This window comes from Arvicanthis niloticus, chromosome 26 (assembly GCF_011762505.2).
Source record: "Arvicanthis niloticus isolate mArvNil1 chromosome 26, mArvNil1.pat.X, whole genome shotgun sequence".
NCBI classification, from domain to species: Eukaryota; Metazoa; Chordata; class Mammalia; order Rodentia; family Muridae; genus Arvicanthis; species Arvicanthis niloticus.
Window position 1 is genome coordinate 17,421,763 of NC_133434.1, and position 19,243 is coordinate 17,441,005.

The following is a 19,243-nucleotide window of genomic DNA, read 5'->3' on the forward strand; positions in this document are numbered from 1 at the left end:
TGATCAACTGTTGTCCACTACCTCAGACAGCCATAAGCTCTAACACCTGCCCCTCCCCCATTCCTTTAAGTAAACAACAACAACAACAACAACAACAACAACAACAACAACAGCAAAAATGATTGAAACAGGTCAAGCTCCAAGTTAGATCAGATGAAGGCAGCATGGCAGATGCTTTCTGCCAGAGACCCATTGGGCAGGTCAAATAAGCTCTCTGAGAAGGCTGTTTAGGGCAACAAGCCTGTGTTCTCCCTTCTTGTGGCTGTACGTTGTGTCTGTGGGATACTGGTCCTTAAGGATACCACAGAGCTGAGGTGAGAGATGGGATTCTAGCCAGTTAAAATGCATAATACTCGCTGAGCAGAGGATCTTTTGAATAACACCTTCCAGATTGCTATAAGTCTCCAGGACTTTGCAAGACTTGATTCTAACTATTTTTTTCTTCTGGTTGTCTCATTGCATTTGTGAAGAAGAGAATTTTCTCTTTCAGTTCCACAGACATCACCTGGGACTATTTGAAATACCCTTTTCTGTAGTTGCTACATTCTCTCTCTCTCTCTCTCTCTCTCTCTCTCTCTCTCTCTCAACTCAGTCTAAATGTCTCCTACTTTGAGAAACCCTCTCTGGGCTCTCTGGGCAGACAAATCAACTCTTCCTCTACTCTCCTATACTTCTGTGTCAATGTAATTTCACTTTTCAATGTTATCTTTATTGGTTCCTAGCCTAGCCTATGGGTCGAATAAATAAGCCTGTGACTTACTTAACTGCCATACCTAGGCTCATTCATGACACACAGTAGGTGGTCAACTTCGAGGGCTAAATAGTACTCTAAGAGAACTCTAGAAGACTCTAGGCCCAGACTTTCAGTGACAACATTTCAGGGGGTGATTCTCAAACTGCTTGTTTCTACTCAGCTAAAAATGAGCTAGGTCAGATGTGGTGACGCACACCTTTGAACCCAACCCTGAGGAGGCAGAGGCAGGTGGAGCTCTCTGAGTTCAAGACTGGCCTGGTTTATGTAAAGAGTGGCAAGTCATTTAAAACTATAGCTACCAGAAAAGCCAGGAAATAAGAGAACCAGAGGAGCAGCTGGGGCCCTCTGCTGGCCACAACACTAGAGGGGAAACTGACGGTAGTCAATACGATTAGTGGAGCCTTTATGGCCCCAAGTTAGCAAAGCCTAAAAGGAAACCACAGTCAAAAATACAGGTAAAGGGCTGGAGAGATGGCTTAGCAGTTTAGAGTGCTTCCTGTGCTTGCAGAGGACCCCAGTTTGGTTCCTAGCAGGTTCATACTGCAGGGCTCACAATCGCCTGTAACTCCAGCTCCAAAGGATCTGATGTCCTCTTCTGGCCATGAATGGCACCTTCATACACGTAGCATTTACTCACACAGACACATAAGTGGGCACAAACCTTGAAAAGAATACAGTTAGCTAGCTTCTTTCTCAAATATTAATCCTAAGTTTTGAGTCACTCAAAATAGCCTTTAGCTTGCTGTAGTGTTAAAAGCAAGAGTAATAAATACAGCTATTTTTTTATTGCCTTGGCTGGCTCAAGGAAATGGAACACAGGCTCAGATCATCCTGGGGAGAATGTTGTCTTCATGGTTATGTCAATGAAAGTATCAGCAAAGGCTCAGGAGTACCAGTGATTTGTTCTTTTCCCAGTCTGCCAACCAGTTTCAGCATTCCTTGTAAGGTGTTCTGTGCTGTCTTTTCCCTCAATTCCAACTTCTTAGCTCCTTGAATGTTCCTTTTTGGTCTTCTTTTAGCTGACTGGGGAAGGTGATCTAGGGTAGGTGACACTAACCTTGGGTCATCTACCGTAAGAACCATCTCTTCCCTTCAGTTCTCTGGCAACCTAATCTAAGCTAGTGATACTAGAAAAAGAGTTTTATATTCAACATCTCATTTGGTTTTAACCTCAACCCTGTGACTCTCCTTTCACAGGGAGGCAAGTGGAAAAACTATATTCCAGAGAGATTTGACTCTAAAGCCTGTGCCATCTAACTGATGCATCTGAGGGATCCATGAATGGAGGAGAGGAGACCACTCTAATGCCTGCTTCTCCGTTAAAGAATCATGGCTCCAGGTGTGTCTAGCTCCAGTCTGGGGTCAGCTGCATTATCCTGAACTTTGAAACAAGATAGCACCAATGGCTACTGGATCCCAGGGGTGAACTGGGTAAGGAGGCCTCACTTCTTAGCAATCAGGTGAAAGGTACACCACGGCTGAGAGAGGGGTAACAAAGATACCTGATAGTCATCTGTCAGCCCTTACATGGTGACAGCCTGAGACTGCTGGAAAGGCCAGCTTCTATGGAGCTCAGAGACATTTCCACACGTGATAATATCACTCTTTAGTGCAGCCCTTGAGCAAGAAGGGGGATTTGTGCTAGTATACACGAGGCACATTTTTATTTTTTTGGGCACAAGAGACCTGGTTGCTAAGCAACAGTAGCCTGCCCCACCTCCCTATTTTCTGTTTCCAAGCTTCCAGTTAGCAGATAGCAGGGGCTGGGGCTGCCAGGCCCAGCCCAGTCCTTGCTCTGATTCTACAACAAGGGGCCTATTCATGGGCCCTGAGCATAGTTCATTGTCTCTCTGGTACATGTCTATGTGTGTAGGGGTGGGAGACAAGGGGAGGGGCTATGTGTGAGCCAGGGAGACTTCATCCTCCAACTGGGCTGTTGAATCAATCCTGACATGAGGACAGGAGCCGCGCCCTGCCCAGCAGACATTACTGCCTTACATCAGGGCAACTGACTCATATGGTAAGGCTGTGCCACTGCCATCCCTCCATCCCTGCTCACCCTCCATCCCTGGGATGCAAGGTTGTTAGAAGAGCCAGCTCTGGGGCAGGAATTGCATCCTAGCCTGGGCTGTGGAGCTCGAGTTCTCTCCAGAGACTGCCTTTCTCTTGCCATCGCTACTCTAGTCTGATACAACAGTTTGCACATGGCTGTACTGAGCAAAGCATTAAAATAGACTGCTACTTAGTATAGCAAAGGGGTGTCCTGCCATCGAAGGCCTGTAATTTCAGGCTATAGCGTGAGTTTGGGCAGGTTGTATTTTGAGGCGGGGCAGTGTGTAAGACAAGGTGATTAGTTGAGAGGCTGGGCTTGAAGTCTAGTGTCTTGAATATTAAGACAAGAGGAAAGCCTGGGTATGCCGTGGAATTATTTCTATAATGGGCTCTCTGATTGGACAGGACATCCACTCGAGAGGAACTACATCTTGGGGTGGGGGGCACATATGCCTATGGTCACTTCTCTGGTTTTCCCAAGCCTGCTGTCCTTGCCTCTCATCCCTGGGCACAGATGGAATATGTATGTTAGGACACACACTAGGAGCTATGTTTTTCCAGAAGTATGGCTGGCCCCTGGTGGAAGGCCCAGTTCCACCTTGGTTAGGAATGGTGTGGGGGAGGTGGGCTAGTGTCTCACTTTGTAGGAAGGGCTTGAGTTGCTGCCCTCTGTGCTACCTAAACTGGCACAGGGACTCGTTGGTAGGCTAGTGAATCCACGTTTGGACAGTTTAGGGGGCTGTGCTGGATGAGACTGACAGGTTTTCTTTACCTTAAATGAATGGTGAGGAAAGGCAGTTTAGCAGGCTGCAGAGGCAGGACCCTGGAGATGGTCCATCGAACACCTGGAGATCACACCTAAGATAACATTGCTTTGGATCAATGGTTTAGGCTTTGCCACCACTTGGGACAATCCTATGTTAAGAGGGAAAGGTAATCTATAGATAGGAATCAAAACAGTTTGTCGTGTATGTGTGTGTGTGTGTGTGTGTATGTGTGCAAGCACACACAAGTGTATTTCATAGGATGACTCCAGGTATCATTCCTCAAGTGCTACCTATCTTGATTCTTCTCTTCTCTTTTCCTTCCTTGGTTCCTTTCTTTTATTCCTTTCCCTCCCTCCCTCCCTCCCTTCCTTCCTTCCTTCCTTCCTTCCTTCCTTCCTTCTTTTCTTTCCTTCTCTTCCTTCCTTCCTTCCTCCCTTCTTTTCTTTCCTTCTCTACCTTTCTTTCTTTCTTTCTTTCTTTCTTTCTTTCTTTCTTTCTTTCTTTCTTTCTTTCTTTCTTTCTTTCTTTTGAGACATCATCTCCTACTGGTTTCTTACTGGTTTGGCTAGGCCAGCTGGCCATCAAACCCCAGAGATCTACCTGTCTCTGGGATTAAAATCATGTGCTACCAGGCCCTAGGTTCTAGGGATAGAATTTTAGCCTTCATGATTTCATGGGAGCCCTTTACTGACTGAGCTGTCTTCCAGGTCTCCCCCCCACTCTTTCTTTTTTATTTATGTATAAGAGTGAGTACTCTATTTGCATGTATGCCTGCATGACAAAAGAGGGCATCAGATCCCATTGCAGATGGTTGTGAGCTACCGTGTGGTTGCTGGGAATTGAACTCACAACCTCTGAATGAACAGCCAGTGTGCTTAACCTCTGAGGCATCTCTTCAGCCCCAATTCATTTTTAAGTCCTTCCTTTTTGTTTTGCTCTTTCTTTCTTTTTCTTTCTTTCTTTCTTTCTTTCTTTCTTTCTTTCTTTCTTTCTTTCTTTCTTTCTTTCTTTCTTTCTTTCTTTCTTTTGAGACAGGGTTCCTCTGTGTAGCCCTGGCCATCCTGGAACTTACTTCACTTTGTAGACCAGGCTGGCCTCAAACTCAGAGATCTACCTGCCTCTGCCTCTCTGCCTTTTTTTTAAATCAAGCATTGTTGTTGTTGTTGTTGTTGCTGAGGCTGGCCTTGTGGGTCTTCTGTTTCACCTCTGGAGTGTTGTGATTTCAGACATATCCCATCATACCTAGCCAGACTTTAGTTTTGAAATATTATATTTATTCTATTGAATTACAAATTCCTTGAGGAAGGATTTACAGCCTACATGTATTTCTTACGGGTATTATTATTATACTTAGCATGTAGCTTCTGTTTTATAATGTATAAATCCCATTGAACTACATTATTTTTCTTACTCCCTTTTTTTCAATCCCTCCTCCCCCTACCTCCTTCCTACTCTCCCCTCTCCCTCCCTTCCTTTCTTTTTTCTCCTTCCTATGCCATTTTGTGCCAGTCCTTGGTATACATAGACCAGTGCAGAAAGAAAGAGAAAGGTGTGAGGCCCATATATATATAAGTCAATAGTAAGTTTTCTTTAGTTAAGGACATTCTCTGAAGAAATGACCTCTACACTCAGTGGGAGACAGCTATGATGGGGCGGGAGCAGCAGACACGAACCTGTGTAGCGTGAGAGTGCCTAAAGGTACTGAGGAATGGCACAGTGCTGTGGAGAGAGCTGGTGCAGGCAGCAAGGACGGAGGGATGAAGGGCAAGATCCCCAAAGCCTAGGAGCTATGACGCGAGGCTTAGCTCGATGCTGAGGCTGCAATGATTCATTGGATACTTTAAAGATGGGACCACAATCTTTATAATTGCATCTTAGAAAGATTACTCGGGTTTTATAACATGGGGGATACTGGCCAGGCCAGTGACCTAATCCCTTCCTGAGGGTTGGCTGACCACCCTTTACCACCTGTAACTAGAGGACACTAGGGTGGGAGTTTAATCACAAGGACATAGGAATTATCGCTCTTATTTTATGAATGATAAATGAATTGAAGTTTGGAGTGGTGGTCTGAGTTATTTAAGTTCACAGGATAGAATGTAAGGCCTAGTTATAAACCTTTCAGTGCTTGTAATTATTTCATTGCTCATCCCCGGTCAGGAGCTTCAGGTGTACATGTGAACTTTTCTTTCTTACTACCCCATCTTTGCTTCATCAATATCATTTGCCTGGACCACACGATGCCTGACAGAAATACATCAGCTCAAGCCCCACTCACCCAAGAGGATCCTGCCTTAGAGACTGCCCTGTCTAGAAGCCTTCCTTGATATTGTTGGAGAAAAATCACCTCTTAATCTTTTGAACGCCATTGGTGCTTTTAGTTGAACTCTTTGTGGTCATTTGACACATACTGTGACTTGTGTTTGGGACAAGACTGAGAATTCTTTGAGGAATTCTAGTCCCTGATGGTGTATCCTGAATTACTTATTGTGTCTTCTGTGATGGTTTATGAACCTTGGCCAAATACTTTTGGGGAATGATTGGTATGTGCGTGCTTGTGTGTGTGTGTGTGCACATGCATGTGTATGCATGTGTGTACATGTGTGTGCATGTGTGCTTGTGTGTGTGCATGCGTGTGTGCTTGTGTACATGTGTGAGTGTGTGCACGAGTGCTTGTGTGTGTGTGCTTGTATGTGTGTGCTTGTGTGTGTGCATGTGTGTGTACACGTGTGCTTGTGTGAGTGTGTACTTGTGTGTGTATCCATCCTCTGTTTCTGAGATAGGAAGGATGGAGGTGCTAGAGAGGGACATTGGCAGGCCTCAGGGGTGAGTTTTCGGATGCTCACGGGGGCAGGAGGAGAGCATGGTTAATGAAGAACACGGGCTCTGCAGTGGAGCAAGTCTGGATTCCAATTTTCTCCTTGCTATTGCAGCCATGTGAGAGTGAAGCAAATGGGGTTAGGGACTCCAGGAGAGCAGGAAGGGCTGGGATAGGCATCTCCACGCTGATAGCCTTAGGGGCAGGGCTGAGATTAGACACTGGAGTTTGGTGAGAGCTAGGTCTTCTCTTGGCAGCCCTGGTGTGTGGCTGCTGAATCTCCAATTGGTATTTCTTCAGAGTCCAACATTGGATGACCAAAGCCTAATGGATATCCGGTGCACAGAAGAGGGTGCTGGACCTGGGATCTTCAGAACAACAGTGTTGGGATACCAGCGGCAACCCAGTAAGTCACACTGGACTGGCTACTAGGGAGGGACAGGATGGGATCAGCAAAGGATGTTCTTCCTCCATCCCTTATACTCTTCTTGGGTCAATGTGAGGATGAGGGACATCTCATTCTTTATCCCCCACTCGCTGTTTCCCACTTCAGGAGCGAGTGGGGTCTGGGCTCTATCCCTTGGGGGCAGGCTCCTGTTAGAACCTCAAGGATGAATAAAGCTTGCTGGCAGGAAGCGACAACCCAGACAGCTCTCTGCTTCCTTCATAGTCTCTCAGTCCCAACGCTGGTGCTGCCTGCAACGTGGCTGTGTAATACTGGGAGGCCTGGGGCTGCTGGCTGGAGCAGGTGTTGCTTCATGGCTCTTAGGTCAGTGCTGGGCCCTTCTGTCTGAAGAGGGGAGGAGGACAGGATCTGGGGGAAGCTCGGAGACAGAAGCAGGTGCTGAACAGGCACTATATGTAGATGGACAAGCCTCTCCATCATGTGCTGTATCGACAGCCAGCCAGGGAAGGGGTTACCCATGGAATGGAGGAATTTCAGGGTCAGAGAGAACAGCTTGGCCCTACAATCCTGTCGCTGCATGGATGGTTCATGGTTTTAGTCAGGTTTCCCCTTCCCCCATGTAGAAATTGTTCTTACTGAGAGACAAATAGAAACACAGGATAGTCTGACAGACAGTCCTGTGCCCCTCTTACTGATTGACTGGGGTCTGTCTATAGGCAATGTAACTGATAGAGACTGTTTAGGAGGCAGGCCTACCCTTACTGCAGTACTGACTTGCTAGGCACGTTGAGCCTTTCTGGGGAACTTTCCTCCCCACTCCCAGCCTCTCTGTGACTTTCTCTGTACTTTCTTAAAGTATTGTATCTATGGCCGGCTGCGTCTCCATCCATCTCTGGGACATTGCAGGAGGAGGAGATGACTTTGAACTGTCCAGGAGTGAGCAGTGAGGAAGAGCTCCTTCCATCTCTTCCTAAAACAGGTGGGCCACGTCCTCAAAGCTACAGGAACCAGCTTTACTCCAGCTCAGGGCCCTTTATAGCTTCAGGACCGAAATGAAGGACCAGCAGTTTGCGACCACCCATCTGTCTCTTCCTCTTCTGGGATGGAGGTTGTGACGAGGTCCCCGTGACAGCACTGAGCTTGGATTTAGGGTTTGTAGGCTTTGCTGAGAAAGAAGTGTCCTGATCTTTAGTTGAGGTGTGGTTAGGAGGCCAGGCTAGTAGAGAGATGGAAGTTTGTCATCTGGGGTAGTGTGAGCTAACAATGTGGGGGAAGAGGATCTAGTGGTAGGGGGTGGCAGTGTGTGAATGGGGCCACCAGAACATCTGGGGACATCATGCCATATTGTCTCCTAGCTGTGTCCACTGTCTGTTCTTCCAAGTAAGAGTTGGGGTTCATACAGTACAATGGCTGTCCAAAGGCTGGATGTTAGAAAGAGTAACAGAAGTTAGATCAAGCCTGGGGTTTTCTTATTGTTAGATGCATAACCTTGGGTACATTATTTCTTTGAGCTTCCATTTTTTTCTATGCAGTGAACATGAAAAGTATTTACTGCATGCAGTTGTAATAATAAGGCATGCAAATATATAAAAGAAGCTTAGTTGTGGGCCTTTGCATCTGTCATCTGGCTTGTCAGAGCAAAGCTCTACAGATGGGACAGGGAGTGTGCATTTATTTTCTCACAGACTGGATGCTAGACGTCCAGTTACAAAGAGCCGGCAGCTTGTTCCTGCTGAGGGCTGGTTCCTGGTGAGGGCTCTCTTCCTCCTACAGTATCTTCTGTTTGTTGGGAGGTCGGGAGGGAAAGAATGAGTGAGTTGGTGTCTCCTATGAGGACACTGGCTCACCTGGGCCAGCACCCATGACATCATTTTATCTCTAAGTGTCTAATGTATCCAAGCTGGCCCCTAACTCAGTATTCAGGCCAAAGATGGGCTTGAATGCAGAATCCTCCTGCCTCTACCTCCAGAGTGTAGGGATTACAGGCATGCTCTACCACATCCAGCACTGGGAATCAAACCCAGGGCTATATGCCTGCTAAGAAAGCATTCTGTCAATGAAGCCTGTAGAACAAGGCCCTTAGTTTAATCTTAATTACCTTCTTTAAGGCTCTGTCTCCAAACACAGTTACACTGAGGGAAGGAGAGAGGGAGGGAGGGAGGGAGGGAGAGAGAGAGAAAAAGGGAGGAAGAGAGAATCTGTAACAACACAGGAGAAAAGGCAGTTTACAAATATTAACTATTATTGTCATGATATTTGAATTCAGGAGACCTGGCTTATGTCCTGGATCCACCCCTTGTTGATCCTATGGTCTTAGACAAGTTGCCTTCCCCTTCGTGCTTTGAGATCCCCCCTGTTGAGGGAGGTAACTGCCTTCTTGTAGGGCTGGTGTGGTCAAGAGTGTGGCAGAACACCCTTATTTATTTATTCTGTGTGTGTGTGTGTGTGTGTGTGTGTGCTCATGGATGTGTACATGTGCCACTGGATGAATGTGGGGGGTCAGAGGACATCTATCATGTGCGCTGTGGGGGTTCAGTCCAGATGGTCAGGCTTCATGACGAGCGCCTTTATCTGCTGAGTCATCTCACTTGCCTCAGAGCACTTTATTTATTTATTTATTTATTTATTTATTTATTTATTTATTTTTGTTTTTTTCGAGACAGGGTTTCTCTGTATAGCCCTGGCTGTCCTGGAACTCACTCTGTAGACCAGGCTGGCCTCAAACTCAGAAATCCGCCTGCCTCTGCCTCCCAAGTGCCGGGATTAAAGGCGTGAGCCACCACCGCCCGGCTCAGAGCACCATTTAAAGCACATGGTCGAAACACAGAACTGAAATATCTACCAAAAGGTAGTTTTTGTTTTCAGAACTGACCAGGTACCCACAGGAGCAGGGAAGCTGACCTGGGGTGATCCAAGTGTCCAGCTCCTGTTGCCTGGGCAGCAGGAGGGTTTTCACATGGCGGTTTTAGTGTCTTTCAGAATAAATGGCGAGGATCTTCTGCTTGAAGTGCAAGTAAGGGCTCGGCCAGACTGGCTCCTGGTCTGCCATGAGGGCTGGAACCCTGCCCTGGGCATGCGCATCTGCCAGAGTCTTGGGCACTTCAGGTAACAGCCAGACTTGCAGGGCTGGATGGCTTCGGGGGACTGGAGTTGGGAATGTATCTTTAGAAGTCATCTTCATGCTCTGGTCCCATTCACAATGCTGCCTCTTCTGTCTCATGCACAGTGTGTTTCTGACCCCCCGACCTCGCTTATGCCACAGTTTGAAGCTGACTTCCTCCTGTTTTCTTTTCCTCTGCCCAGGCTCACTCAACACAAGGCAGTGAATCTGTCTGACATCAAGCTCAACAGATCCCAAGAGTTTGCTCAGCTCTTGGCTAGACCAGGAGGCCTTGTAGAGGAGTCATGGCAGCCCAGGTAGGACTTCTGTGGGTTAGGTGAGTGGTGGGCAGTCTGGAAAGATCTTCCTGCAGGGAAGCCTGATGGTGAGGGTGTGGGCAGAGAAGACAATTTCCCAGTCACAGGCAACAAACCCCAGGTCACATGCCCTGTTATGTAGTATTTACCTCACATAAGAAACGCAAGGCTAGCCATGTAGCTCAAACCTTGCAGAGTGCGTGCCTAGCACACAAAGCCCTGGACTCAGTCCCTAGAACGGAATAAATTATGAAGTGTTGTTGCTTAAATTCTAAGTGGGAGGCAGAGGCAGGAGGATCAGCAAGATCATCACAACTATATACAGAGTTTGAGGTCAGCCTGGGATACAGGAGGCATGTCTCCAAACAAACAAACAAACAAACAAACACAAACAGCCAAAAACCAAAACCAAAACCAGCCCCCCCTACCCCCACCCAAGATTGTTAGTTCCTGGAACAGAATTTAGAATTGTCCTCTTAAACACTCTCTGTTGGCTTTATGCTGGTATGACCAAATACACGTCATGAAAGGCAAGGTAAGGGAAGAAAGGCCTCTTTGCTTCACAATTATAGATGGTTCAGCCAATGACTGCTTGGCTCCATGTGCTTGTCAGAGCATCATGGTGACAGGAATGGGCACAGGAGGAGGCTGCTTATGTGGACATAAAAGAGAGGGGGCTGGGTTTAGGATAATATATAACTCTCAAGGACATACCTCCAGTGACCCACTTCCTCTAGGTGGGCTCTACTGCTTAAAAATCCCTAGAACTTGTATTTGTTTGTTTGGAGACATGGGTTGAGGACCAGGTGCTCTGCTGGAGAACTTTTGGTGGGACATTTTGTATTCAAACCATAATTCACTTTTACAGGTAGGGAAACTGAGGCTCAGTGAGGTCAAACAGTCTTCTCCAAGGCAGTGTAACCAATAAACAGCCAATTTGGGACCAGGCTCATGACACCAAGTCAGGGGACCCATGTGGCTACGCTTTGCTTGCGTAAGTCTGCTATCTCAGGAGAAAAGCAAGTGAGAGCATTTGAAAAGATTCAGAATGGACCAAGCCTCTCACTATCCTCTAGGCAGCACAAACTGGGAGGCTTTGCCCAGCTTAGGCTCCTTCAAACTGCCCGAAGCCTCAGGCATGGGGGCAAGCAGAAGCCCAAGCTCCATTCTTAGGAATGCACTGGAGGCCGAGTGACAAACGCCAGCTGTCCCTTTTCTTCTGTGGGATTCCCAAGTCCTCCAGGAGGGCAGAAGGGCTACAGGGTTAGGAAAGGAAGCCAAGTGGACCAGGGAGCGGGCTTCTGGAGGGAAGAGATGGGAAGGGCGAGACAAGAATGTCGGATGAAAAGGCAGTTGAGTTTTACGCTAGGCAACAGGAAGGAACATGAGAACAAGAGTATGTCTGTGCAGGCCCTGGATAAAGGACCTGGGACGGAGAAGAGGCTGGGCCTGGAAGAAGCCTGTGGGGAGGGCTCTTTCCATTCACAACACCATGGCCATTCATAAGCACCTATTCACTCAGAACACATGGAAACAGCTGGGCTTTCTCATTTGTCGATTCTCTGTGGTAAATATGGACCTTATCCAAGCAGATCTTCCAGGACTATGAAGGCTTTCTGTTTTCCCTCTGGATGCTGGGGTAGAATGGGCAGGCTGCTCTCCTGGGAGGGGCCCAGTTGTTTGTGAAGGGTGGGAGAAAAATGGTAAAAATGGTGGCATCTTATCGTTGGAACTAAAGGACAGCTTTAAGAACCATGGAGCTAGGCTGATCGTGGTGGCACAGGCCTGTAACCCTAGCACTTGGAAAGCTGTGGCAAGGTCAGGCCATCCTTGGCTATAGAGTGAGTTTGGGGCCAGCCTAGGTTCCATGATACACTATCTTAAGAAAGCAGAGCAAAACTGTGAGGAGCCCCCTGACCACTCCCCATACCCTTGGGAATACATGGCCTTTATGTGGCACTGCCCAGTGTCTTAGGAATACCCCTATTTTGCAGCGCTAACTGTCCTTCTGGCCGAATTGTTTCTCTCAAATGTTCTGGTGAGTCACATCCTGTGATCAGGAAGTCGGTGATGGGAGGGAGTCTTCCAGTGGAAGAGTAGCATGGAGGGGCTCACTCAGGTCCCTGTATGTGCGCATGTGATTTGGGTTGGGGTGTCTTTGCCTACCTGCTCATCTTTCTGCTGGGCTCCTTGCGGATACAACCTGCTTAAATAGAGTCCTTTGATGTCACTCATGTGTCCCATCAGCCACTGCGCTGGGCTGATGGTCTCTCTACTTCACTACTGCCACTCTCTGCCCCTTCCTTCTGAAGAACCCAATAAGTGGCATTATGACTGGTTGCAAAGATGCAAGCTCTGTCAGCAAGAGACTAAGGGGGTGGGAGTGCATTAGAGCCAAATGATAAACATTGCACAGGGTTCCCTCACTCACTTTTGCACACACCTGTCTATCAGTCCCTTCTCAAACGCATTGTGCCTGGACACTTTGACTTGTACAACGGGATGGGCATTAGTGCTCCATAGACCCCGTAGACATGGTCCCTGCTCTCAGCAGATGCACAGGCTGAAGTAACTGATACAGTTATCTTTCTATCCCCCTACTTATATTAAAAATAACGGGGGCAAGTTGTTTATCCTAGCCTTCCCTCTGCACTCAGCACTTTTTCTTTCTATCCCAACCTTTTCTGTTTTCAGAGTGTGGGGCAAGGCCCCTGGCTTCTCGAATAGTTGGTGGCCAAGCTGTGGCTTCTGGGCGCTGGCCATGGCAAGCTAGTGTGATGCTTGGGTCCCGGCACACATGTGGGGCCTCTGTGCTGGCACCTCACTGGGTAGTGACGGCCGCCCACTGCATGTACAGGTGAGTCTTGGGGGTGGATGGGGGGGGTGAGTCACAGTCATCTTTCTGTTTGTCTCTTGGTATGTCCTGGATAAAATATCTGTGTCCAGCTGTCTGTCTCCAGTAAGTGAGGGCAATGTCCCTGTTTAATGAGAAGTTCAGCTCTGTATCGATAGCCGCCACAACACAAAGACTGGTTTCTTATGTCCCCCATCCTCTATGTGCGGCTCCATATTCCCTTGTATGTGCACCTGTCTGCATGTGTGTATGTGTGTTTGTGTGTTCTTGTGGGCATGGATGTACACTGGGAGGCTAGAACTCAATGTCAAGCGACTTCTTCAATTGCTTCCCACCTTATGCTTTTTAAGAGTTACTTTATTTTAAATTATGTGTCTGTGTCTACAGTTTTGTCCGTGTATGTGGGTAGTCCAGCATTCTCCAGGGACCCGCTTATCTCTGCTTCCCTAGTGTTAGATTATAGACATATATGACCATGCCTGGCTTTTTATGCGGGTGTTGGGGATCTGTACTCAGCTCCTCATGTTTGCATGGAGAAAGCGTTTTGCTGACTGAACTTTCAGTCCAGTACCTGAGCAACTCCTGCATGTCCAGTGTCTTGCCAGCCACTGGGGATAATATTAAGAAGCATGATTTTTGGGTTCCAGGAGCTCCCAGGCTTGTGACAGTGGTCACTAATGGTTTCCCCAGGGAGTTTCCTCCACCCACCACCTTACTTATATCCACCTTCCCTTCCTCCTTCCTCCCTGGGCTCAGTAGGTTTCTATGTGCAGTTTCAGGCTGTCCCGCCTGTCCAGCTGGCGGGTTCATGCCGGCTTGGTCAGCCACGGCGCTGTCCGACAACACCAGGGCACTATGGTGGAGAAGATTATTCCCCACCCTTTGTACAGTGCTCAGAACCATGACTATGATGTGGCTCTGCTGCAGCTCAGGACGCCAATCAACTTCTCAGGTGAGGCTCTGGCCTTGGAATGAGCAGGCTGGGTGCAGTGGTATTTAAGGAACAGAGACTGTTGGGAACTGTGAGCTAATTCCTGAGGCTTCCTGTAGCATTGCAGATCTTAAGCCCATCATGGGGATGATAGGGTGTGTGCGTTCTCCTGAGGCTGAATTGGGAGCACACTTACAAGGCTCTTTGGAGGACAAAGACTCAGGTCCTTTTCATAGTGAGGCTGCAGGTGGCATTTGCTTTGAGGTCCCAAGCAGAACTTCACTTGTGCCTTTTCTACCAGAAGCTGGCTCCACTCTTATTCCCAGGCTGGATCCAAGTCCAGCCACTTTGTGATACATTACAGGAAAAGAGATTTCTTATTTATTTAAATCCCCCTTTCCCTCAAACCGCATAATAACTGCAATTAAGAAATTATATACAGACGAGAATACTGAAGTTTAGAGAAGGATAAATAGACCCCCAAGTCTGGGGCCAGGGCTCCTCCTGCCACAGTACCTGCCCAACAAGAATCTCCATGCAACCACCTCCCTGTATGCTATGACAGACATTCTCAAGAAACACATAAGTCAATAGAAACATGCACATGCATATGCACTCACAGTCCCAAACACACACATTAACAGATTCACACACACAGATCTGTAATTTGAAAACAAGGTGTTCTTAAAAATTCCAGATTGGGAGCCTTCTGTAAGAAGTTGTGAAGCCAGGGCCTCCTTCTAGTTAGATGGGAGATTGACAGCATCACAAGGGGTGTGGTCCAGCACCAAATGGAATCTTTCTCTTTGATGCAGTTACAGGGAAGCATGTTTATGTTGTGGAATGTCAATGTACGACTTAAAATCTTATTTGGTTCTACTCATAGACTATGTTACACACTTTCTGGAAGTATAGTCCCAAGAAGGATCAGTCATTCTGCAGGAGAAGACCCATTCTACACAAATGGGCCTTGTTAGAAATTTGGTATTCAGAGCCAGAAGAATTTCCCATCTTCCTCCAGCTCCCAGGTTGGAGCAGGGCAACAAATCCACTGCCCACCTCTAGGGGGTGCTATACTCCCCCCAAGGTGCAATATTGTTCAGCCTATCTCTCTGTCTAGTAAGCTTGGTAGTAGAGGCTAGGTCCCAGGACTGTTGAGCAGTGGATGAGGAGTATCTTCACTCAGGCTCTGCAGGAGAGAAGCCTAGCCTGAGCCAGGACCAGAACTATGTGCTTCTCCACAGACACCGTGGGCGCTGTGTGCTTGCCGGCCAAGGAACAGCACTTTCCACGAGGGTCGCAGTGCTGGGTGTCTGGCTGGGGCCACACTGACCCCAGCCATAGTGAGTGAGCTCCCGGGGGCCCCTCAGTATAAAGTGGGGAGGGAGAGGCATCTTCTAAACTGCAGCACTTCCCCTGGTCACCTGATAATGGCACTTCTTTTCCTCCCTTGGTGACTCCTGAGTACTCAGTCTCCCTGCCTGGGTATTCCTATGGAGAACAACCACTGAACATCTTCTCTCAGCCCAGTCCCTTTCACTCTCCTGCTTTTGGTCCCAGGGGCATCATAACCTCAGTATTTGGTAGACTGCATCTTCCTCTGGGTTTCCTTATTCCCAGCTGGGAGTCTGGAAGACTCTCATCCCTTGGCCCAGGTCCATAGCCCTGCCCAATCTTCCTTCTTTGTGTGCTTGTGTCCCGAGGAGCTATGGCTCTTCTCTTTCTCCATGTTCTGTCTTTTTGGCCTGGCTTGGTACCCTGCAGCTTTTCTCTGTATCTCCTAAAGCTCATAGCTCAGATACACTGCAGGACACAATGGTACCCCTGCTCAGCACCCAACTCTGCAACAGCTCATGCATGTACAGTGGGGCTCTTACACACCGCATGCTGTGTGCTGGCTACCTGGACGGAAGGGCAGATGCATGCCAGGTGTGGCTGGTAGTGGAGGGAGGAACGGGGGACCTGCTGGTGGTAGAAGGAGGGGGCAGGAGACTCGGGGCAGCTTGGTCCCCTGGTTAGTGCACATGGATTGGGAAGCCAGACTACCCAGGGACTTTATCCTATAGTGTTCTGGAAGGCGAAGCCAGCAGGTATAATGTGAAGAAGCAGGAGCCTCCCTCTTCCCCAGAAGAATTCATTCCCCATGGTAGACTGGTGCTGCTTTCCCAGGCGGGTCTGACTTGTGTTTCTTTGTGTCTTCATACCTGAATTCCACAGGGAGACAGCGGGGGACCCCTGGTGTGTCCCAGTGGTGACACATGGCACCTTGTAGGGGTGGTCAGCTGGGGTCGTGGCTGTGGAGAGCCCAACCACCCAGGTGTCTATGCCAAGGTAGCAGAGTTTCTGGACTGGATCCATGACACTGTGCGGGTGAGTGTGGAGCAGGAGAGCAGCCCCAGTTTCTAAAAGACCTGCCCCAGGACACCAGGGACCTTCTGAGGGCTGGAAATGGGGCTAGGGACTGTTCACCAGAGAGGGAGGAAAGAGAAAGGATACTCATAACACAAACCCACTGATTTCTAGTAATTTGAGCACTAGCTGGAAAAGGGTAAACTGAGTCTGGGACCTAGATCTGCTTTTTGGGAGTGACCTTTGGCAAGTCCCTACTCTTGGTAAGCCCATGATGGTTTCTCGCCATAACCATCCTGGCTGTGTTTTACTCTTTGGTGGTGAATAAAAGAGAACTTGTGGTGAGTCTGGCTAGGCTTGTATCTACAGTGTTACTGATCTATCGTCCTCTCCAACATCATTCATCCGTGGCCTCTAAAGCAGATGCCAGCAGCTGCATCTCATACTCTACAGAGACAGCTCAGGACTTAGCAGTTAAAGTCTTGTATGACTCTCAGGTTGAATCTGTTTGGAGAGAAGACCAAGTGTGACAGTGCATATCAAAGCATAAATATTTGGCTGGGCAGATGGCAAGGTGGATAGTGTACTTGTCAAATAAGTGAAAGAGGTTTGAATTCTCAGAACTCATGGAAAGCTGGGGTGGGTCATAAGAGGGTATAGTTTGTATGTGTACTTGTAAGCAAGATGGGAGGCAGAGACAGGAGGATATTTTGAGTCTCCCAGGTTGTTGCCCGGTGTGCTCAGCAGCCAAGAAGAGAGCCTGTCTCAGATGGGTGAATGGTGCAGGCTGACACCCAAGGTTGTCCTCTGACTTTCACAGGTGCACTCATAATTCTCCCACCCCCCACACCACAGGAAGATTTGAAAAAGTGCAGTATTTGTGTTAATTATTCTCTCACTTGCTGTGAGAGTGGATGGCATCCTTCCATTTGGTTAGGGTGCAGAACCATTGGCATGTAGCACACTCTAGAGCTTATGGGGGTGTGCATCCATACTTAAATCTTATTTTAGAAAAACCTAAAGCAGCAGATATGTGTGGGTCCATTTGATAGAAAGAAGTCTACCTTCTGAATGTGATGTGTTCATATAAAGTCACTTAAGGGGATGTGGGATTTAGCTCAGTTGAAGACTGCTTCTCTAGCATTCAAGATGTCCTGGGTTTGAGCCCCAACATTTCATAAGTGGGACATGGTGGGGCACATGTGTATTTGGAGACAGGAGGGTCTGAAGTTTAATGTCATCTTTGGCTAGAGTTCCAGACCAGTCTGGAGAGATCTTGTCACCCACCTGGCATGAGGTAGAGCCACATGGTGACTCCTTGTTAGATGACATTGTTCTCTTCAGCCTTATTACACAGCAGACTATGTCTCTTGGCTCTATGGCAGGTCCGCTAACTGAAGCAGCAGCAGCTACTGCCTGTGATTCAGAACTGTGGATCTCCCATGGATCATCCCAGACTGTGTGAGGGCCAGCATCTGTGTCTGTCACTGGGCCTCTCCCCAGAGGCTCTGCCTTCCAGTTTGTCTTTCTCATCTGAGAACCTCCACAACAGTCTGGGGCTGGATTGGGAATGATGGTGAGAGGAAGGGATAAGAGGACAGAAGAGACAGAAGAGGCTTCTGGAAGCATCTGGGAGACCGCCCCTCTGCTCTCCCCACACCCCATGTGTATCCACTGGGAGGATGCTGGAGGTGTCCCAACCCTGCTTTCTCCTGGGGCCACTGGAGGGTTAAGCCCAACTTTAGAGGATATCCTGTCTCAAGGGTTCCTAGACAGATAAGGTTAAGGTTGGACCAGCTCATGTAAAGGCATGGAAGTCAAGATTCCTCCTGCCCCATGCTGGTTCTGTTCTGAGGTAACTCTAGGAGCCCTGCAGGAAGCAGAAGTCTACAAGGTGAGAGGGGTGGAGTGGGGCTAGGATGCTGTTTTTCAAATGACAGTCCTGTAAATTGGTTGAAAGAGTTTTGTTATTAAATGGGAATTGTATATAATCTTGGTTGAGCTCCCCTCTCTTTTGACAAAATACACGATCAAAGGAACTTATTTTGGCTCAGAGACAAAAGACGTAGTCCACTGGGCTAAGGAGCGTGAGGTGCTACTGTGTCAGGAAGCAGGGAGAGACAATGTTGAGGATTTTGTCTTAGATTTCAGCTATGGTGTTGAGGCACTAACATACAGGGCAAGGTTCAGTTACACCTCTCAGGAAAGCCCCTCACAGACATACTTACAGGTGTGTCTCTCAGGTGATTCAAAATGTAGCATCCGTGACAGTGAAGACTAGCTGTCACTGTCACTGTCACACGTGTTACTGAGTAGAAACACAAATTTCCTCCTATACATGTTTCTTGAAACTTGGATTCTGACTCCAACTCATCAACTCTGGAACTTTGGCAGGTTTTTCATTATTAAATTCTTTAAGTTAGCTAAATATATATGTCACTGTCTGCAGCAAAGAGACCAACTGTTGGGGGGTGGTGGTGTGTGTCTATGGTTTTGAATCTGAGCACTGAAATCAGTGCTCTGAGGGAAGACTGGCTTCCCCAAAGTTCACCTTCCCCCCCCCCAGCTCTGTTTTGGGGGGAAATAAATCTTTGAGCTTGGGGAGATCACTTCCTGAGTTTATTCCCAGTTAGCATCTTCCCAGTGAAGCCTCTTTCTTACCTGCTGGTCTCTAGCAATTAAAATGCAATAGCCATCTTCTTTCCAAAAAAACTTCAATGAATTTTTCATGGTGATTACCCAGGGAAATGCAATTAGCATTGAGCAATAACAAGAACTTTGTGAGTTTATCAGCATATTTGTTGAGGGTTTATCCAAGTAATTATTCTTCCTGGAGGGTCTATCTTCTTTCCTTATACGCAGTGCACTGAAACACAAAGGCCTCAATTTACTTTG

General features: G+C 47.8%; 1 protein-coding gene across 3 annotated transcripts; it reads left to right on the plus strand.

The window, feature by feature from the left end:
- Nucleotides 1-2,050: 2,050 nt before the first annotated feature.
- Nucleotides 2,051-18,344, plus strand: Tmprss5 (transmembrane serine protease 5). 3 transcript variants are annotated; one of them, XM_076925085.1, is made up of 13 exons: nt 2,051-2,185; nt 6,692-6,797; nt 7,062-7,160; nt 7,654-7,776; nt 9,767-9,902; nt 10,101-10,214; nt 12,209-12,252; nt 12,909-13,071; nt 13,842-14,020; nt 15,244-15,342; nt 15,786-15,928; nt 16,217-16,369; nt 17,734-17,878. In XM_076925085.1, the coding sequence occupies exons 2-13, from the start codon at nt 6,719-6,721 to the stop codon at nt 17,740-17,742; spliced, it is 1,341 nt and encodes a 446-aa protein (XP_076781200.1). In that variant the 5' UTR covers nt 2,051-2,185; nt 6,692-6,718; the 3' UTR covers nt 17,743-17,878. The 3 variants fall into 3 exon arrangements, with proteins under 3 accessions (XP_076781200.1, XP_076781201.1, XP_076781202.1); XM_076925086.1 differs by lacking the exon at nt 2,051-2,185 and adding an exon at nt 2,639-2,774 and having other exon boundaries at nt 17,734-18,344; XM_076925087.1 differs by lacking the exons at nt 2,051-2,185; nt 7,062-7,160 and adding an exon at nt 2,641-2,774.
- The last annotated feature ends 899 nt before the right edge of the window (nt 18,345-19,243 follow it).

Bases quoted from the DNA above. Each gene is read 5' to 3' on its own strand.
- Tmprss5 (XM_076925086.1), top strand. The intron at 7,777-9,766 runs GTGGGCCACGTC...TGGCGGTTTTAG, and splicing joins TCCATCTCTTCCTAAAACAG to TGTCTTTCAGAATAAATGGC. The intron at 15,343-15,785 runs GTGAGTGAGCTC...TATCTCCTAAAG, and splicing joins CCACACTGACCCCAGCCATA to CTCATAGCTCAGATACACTG.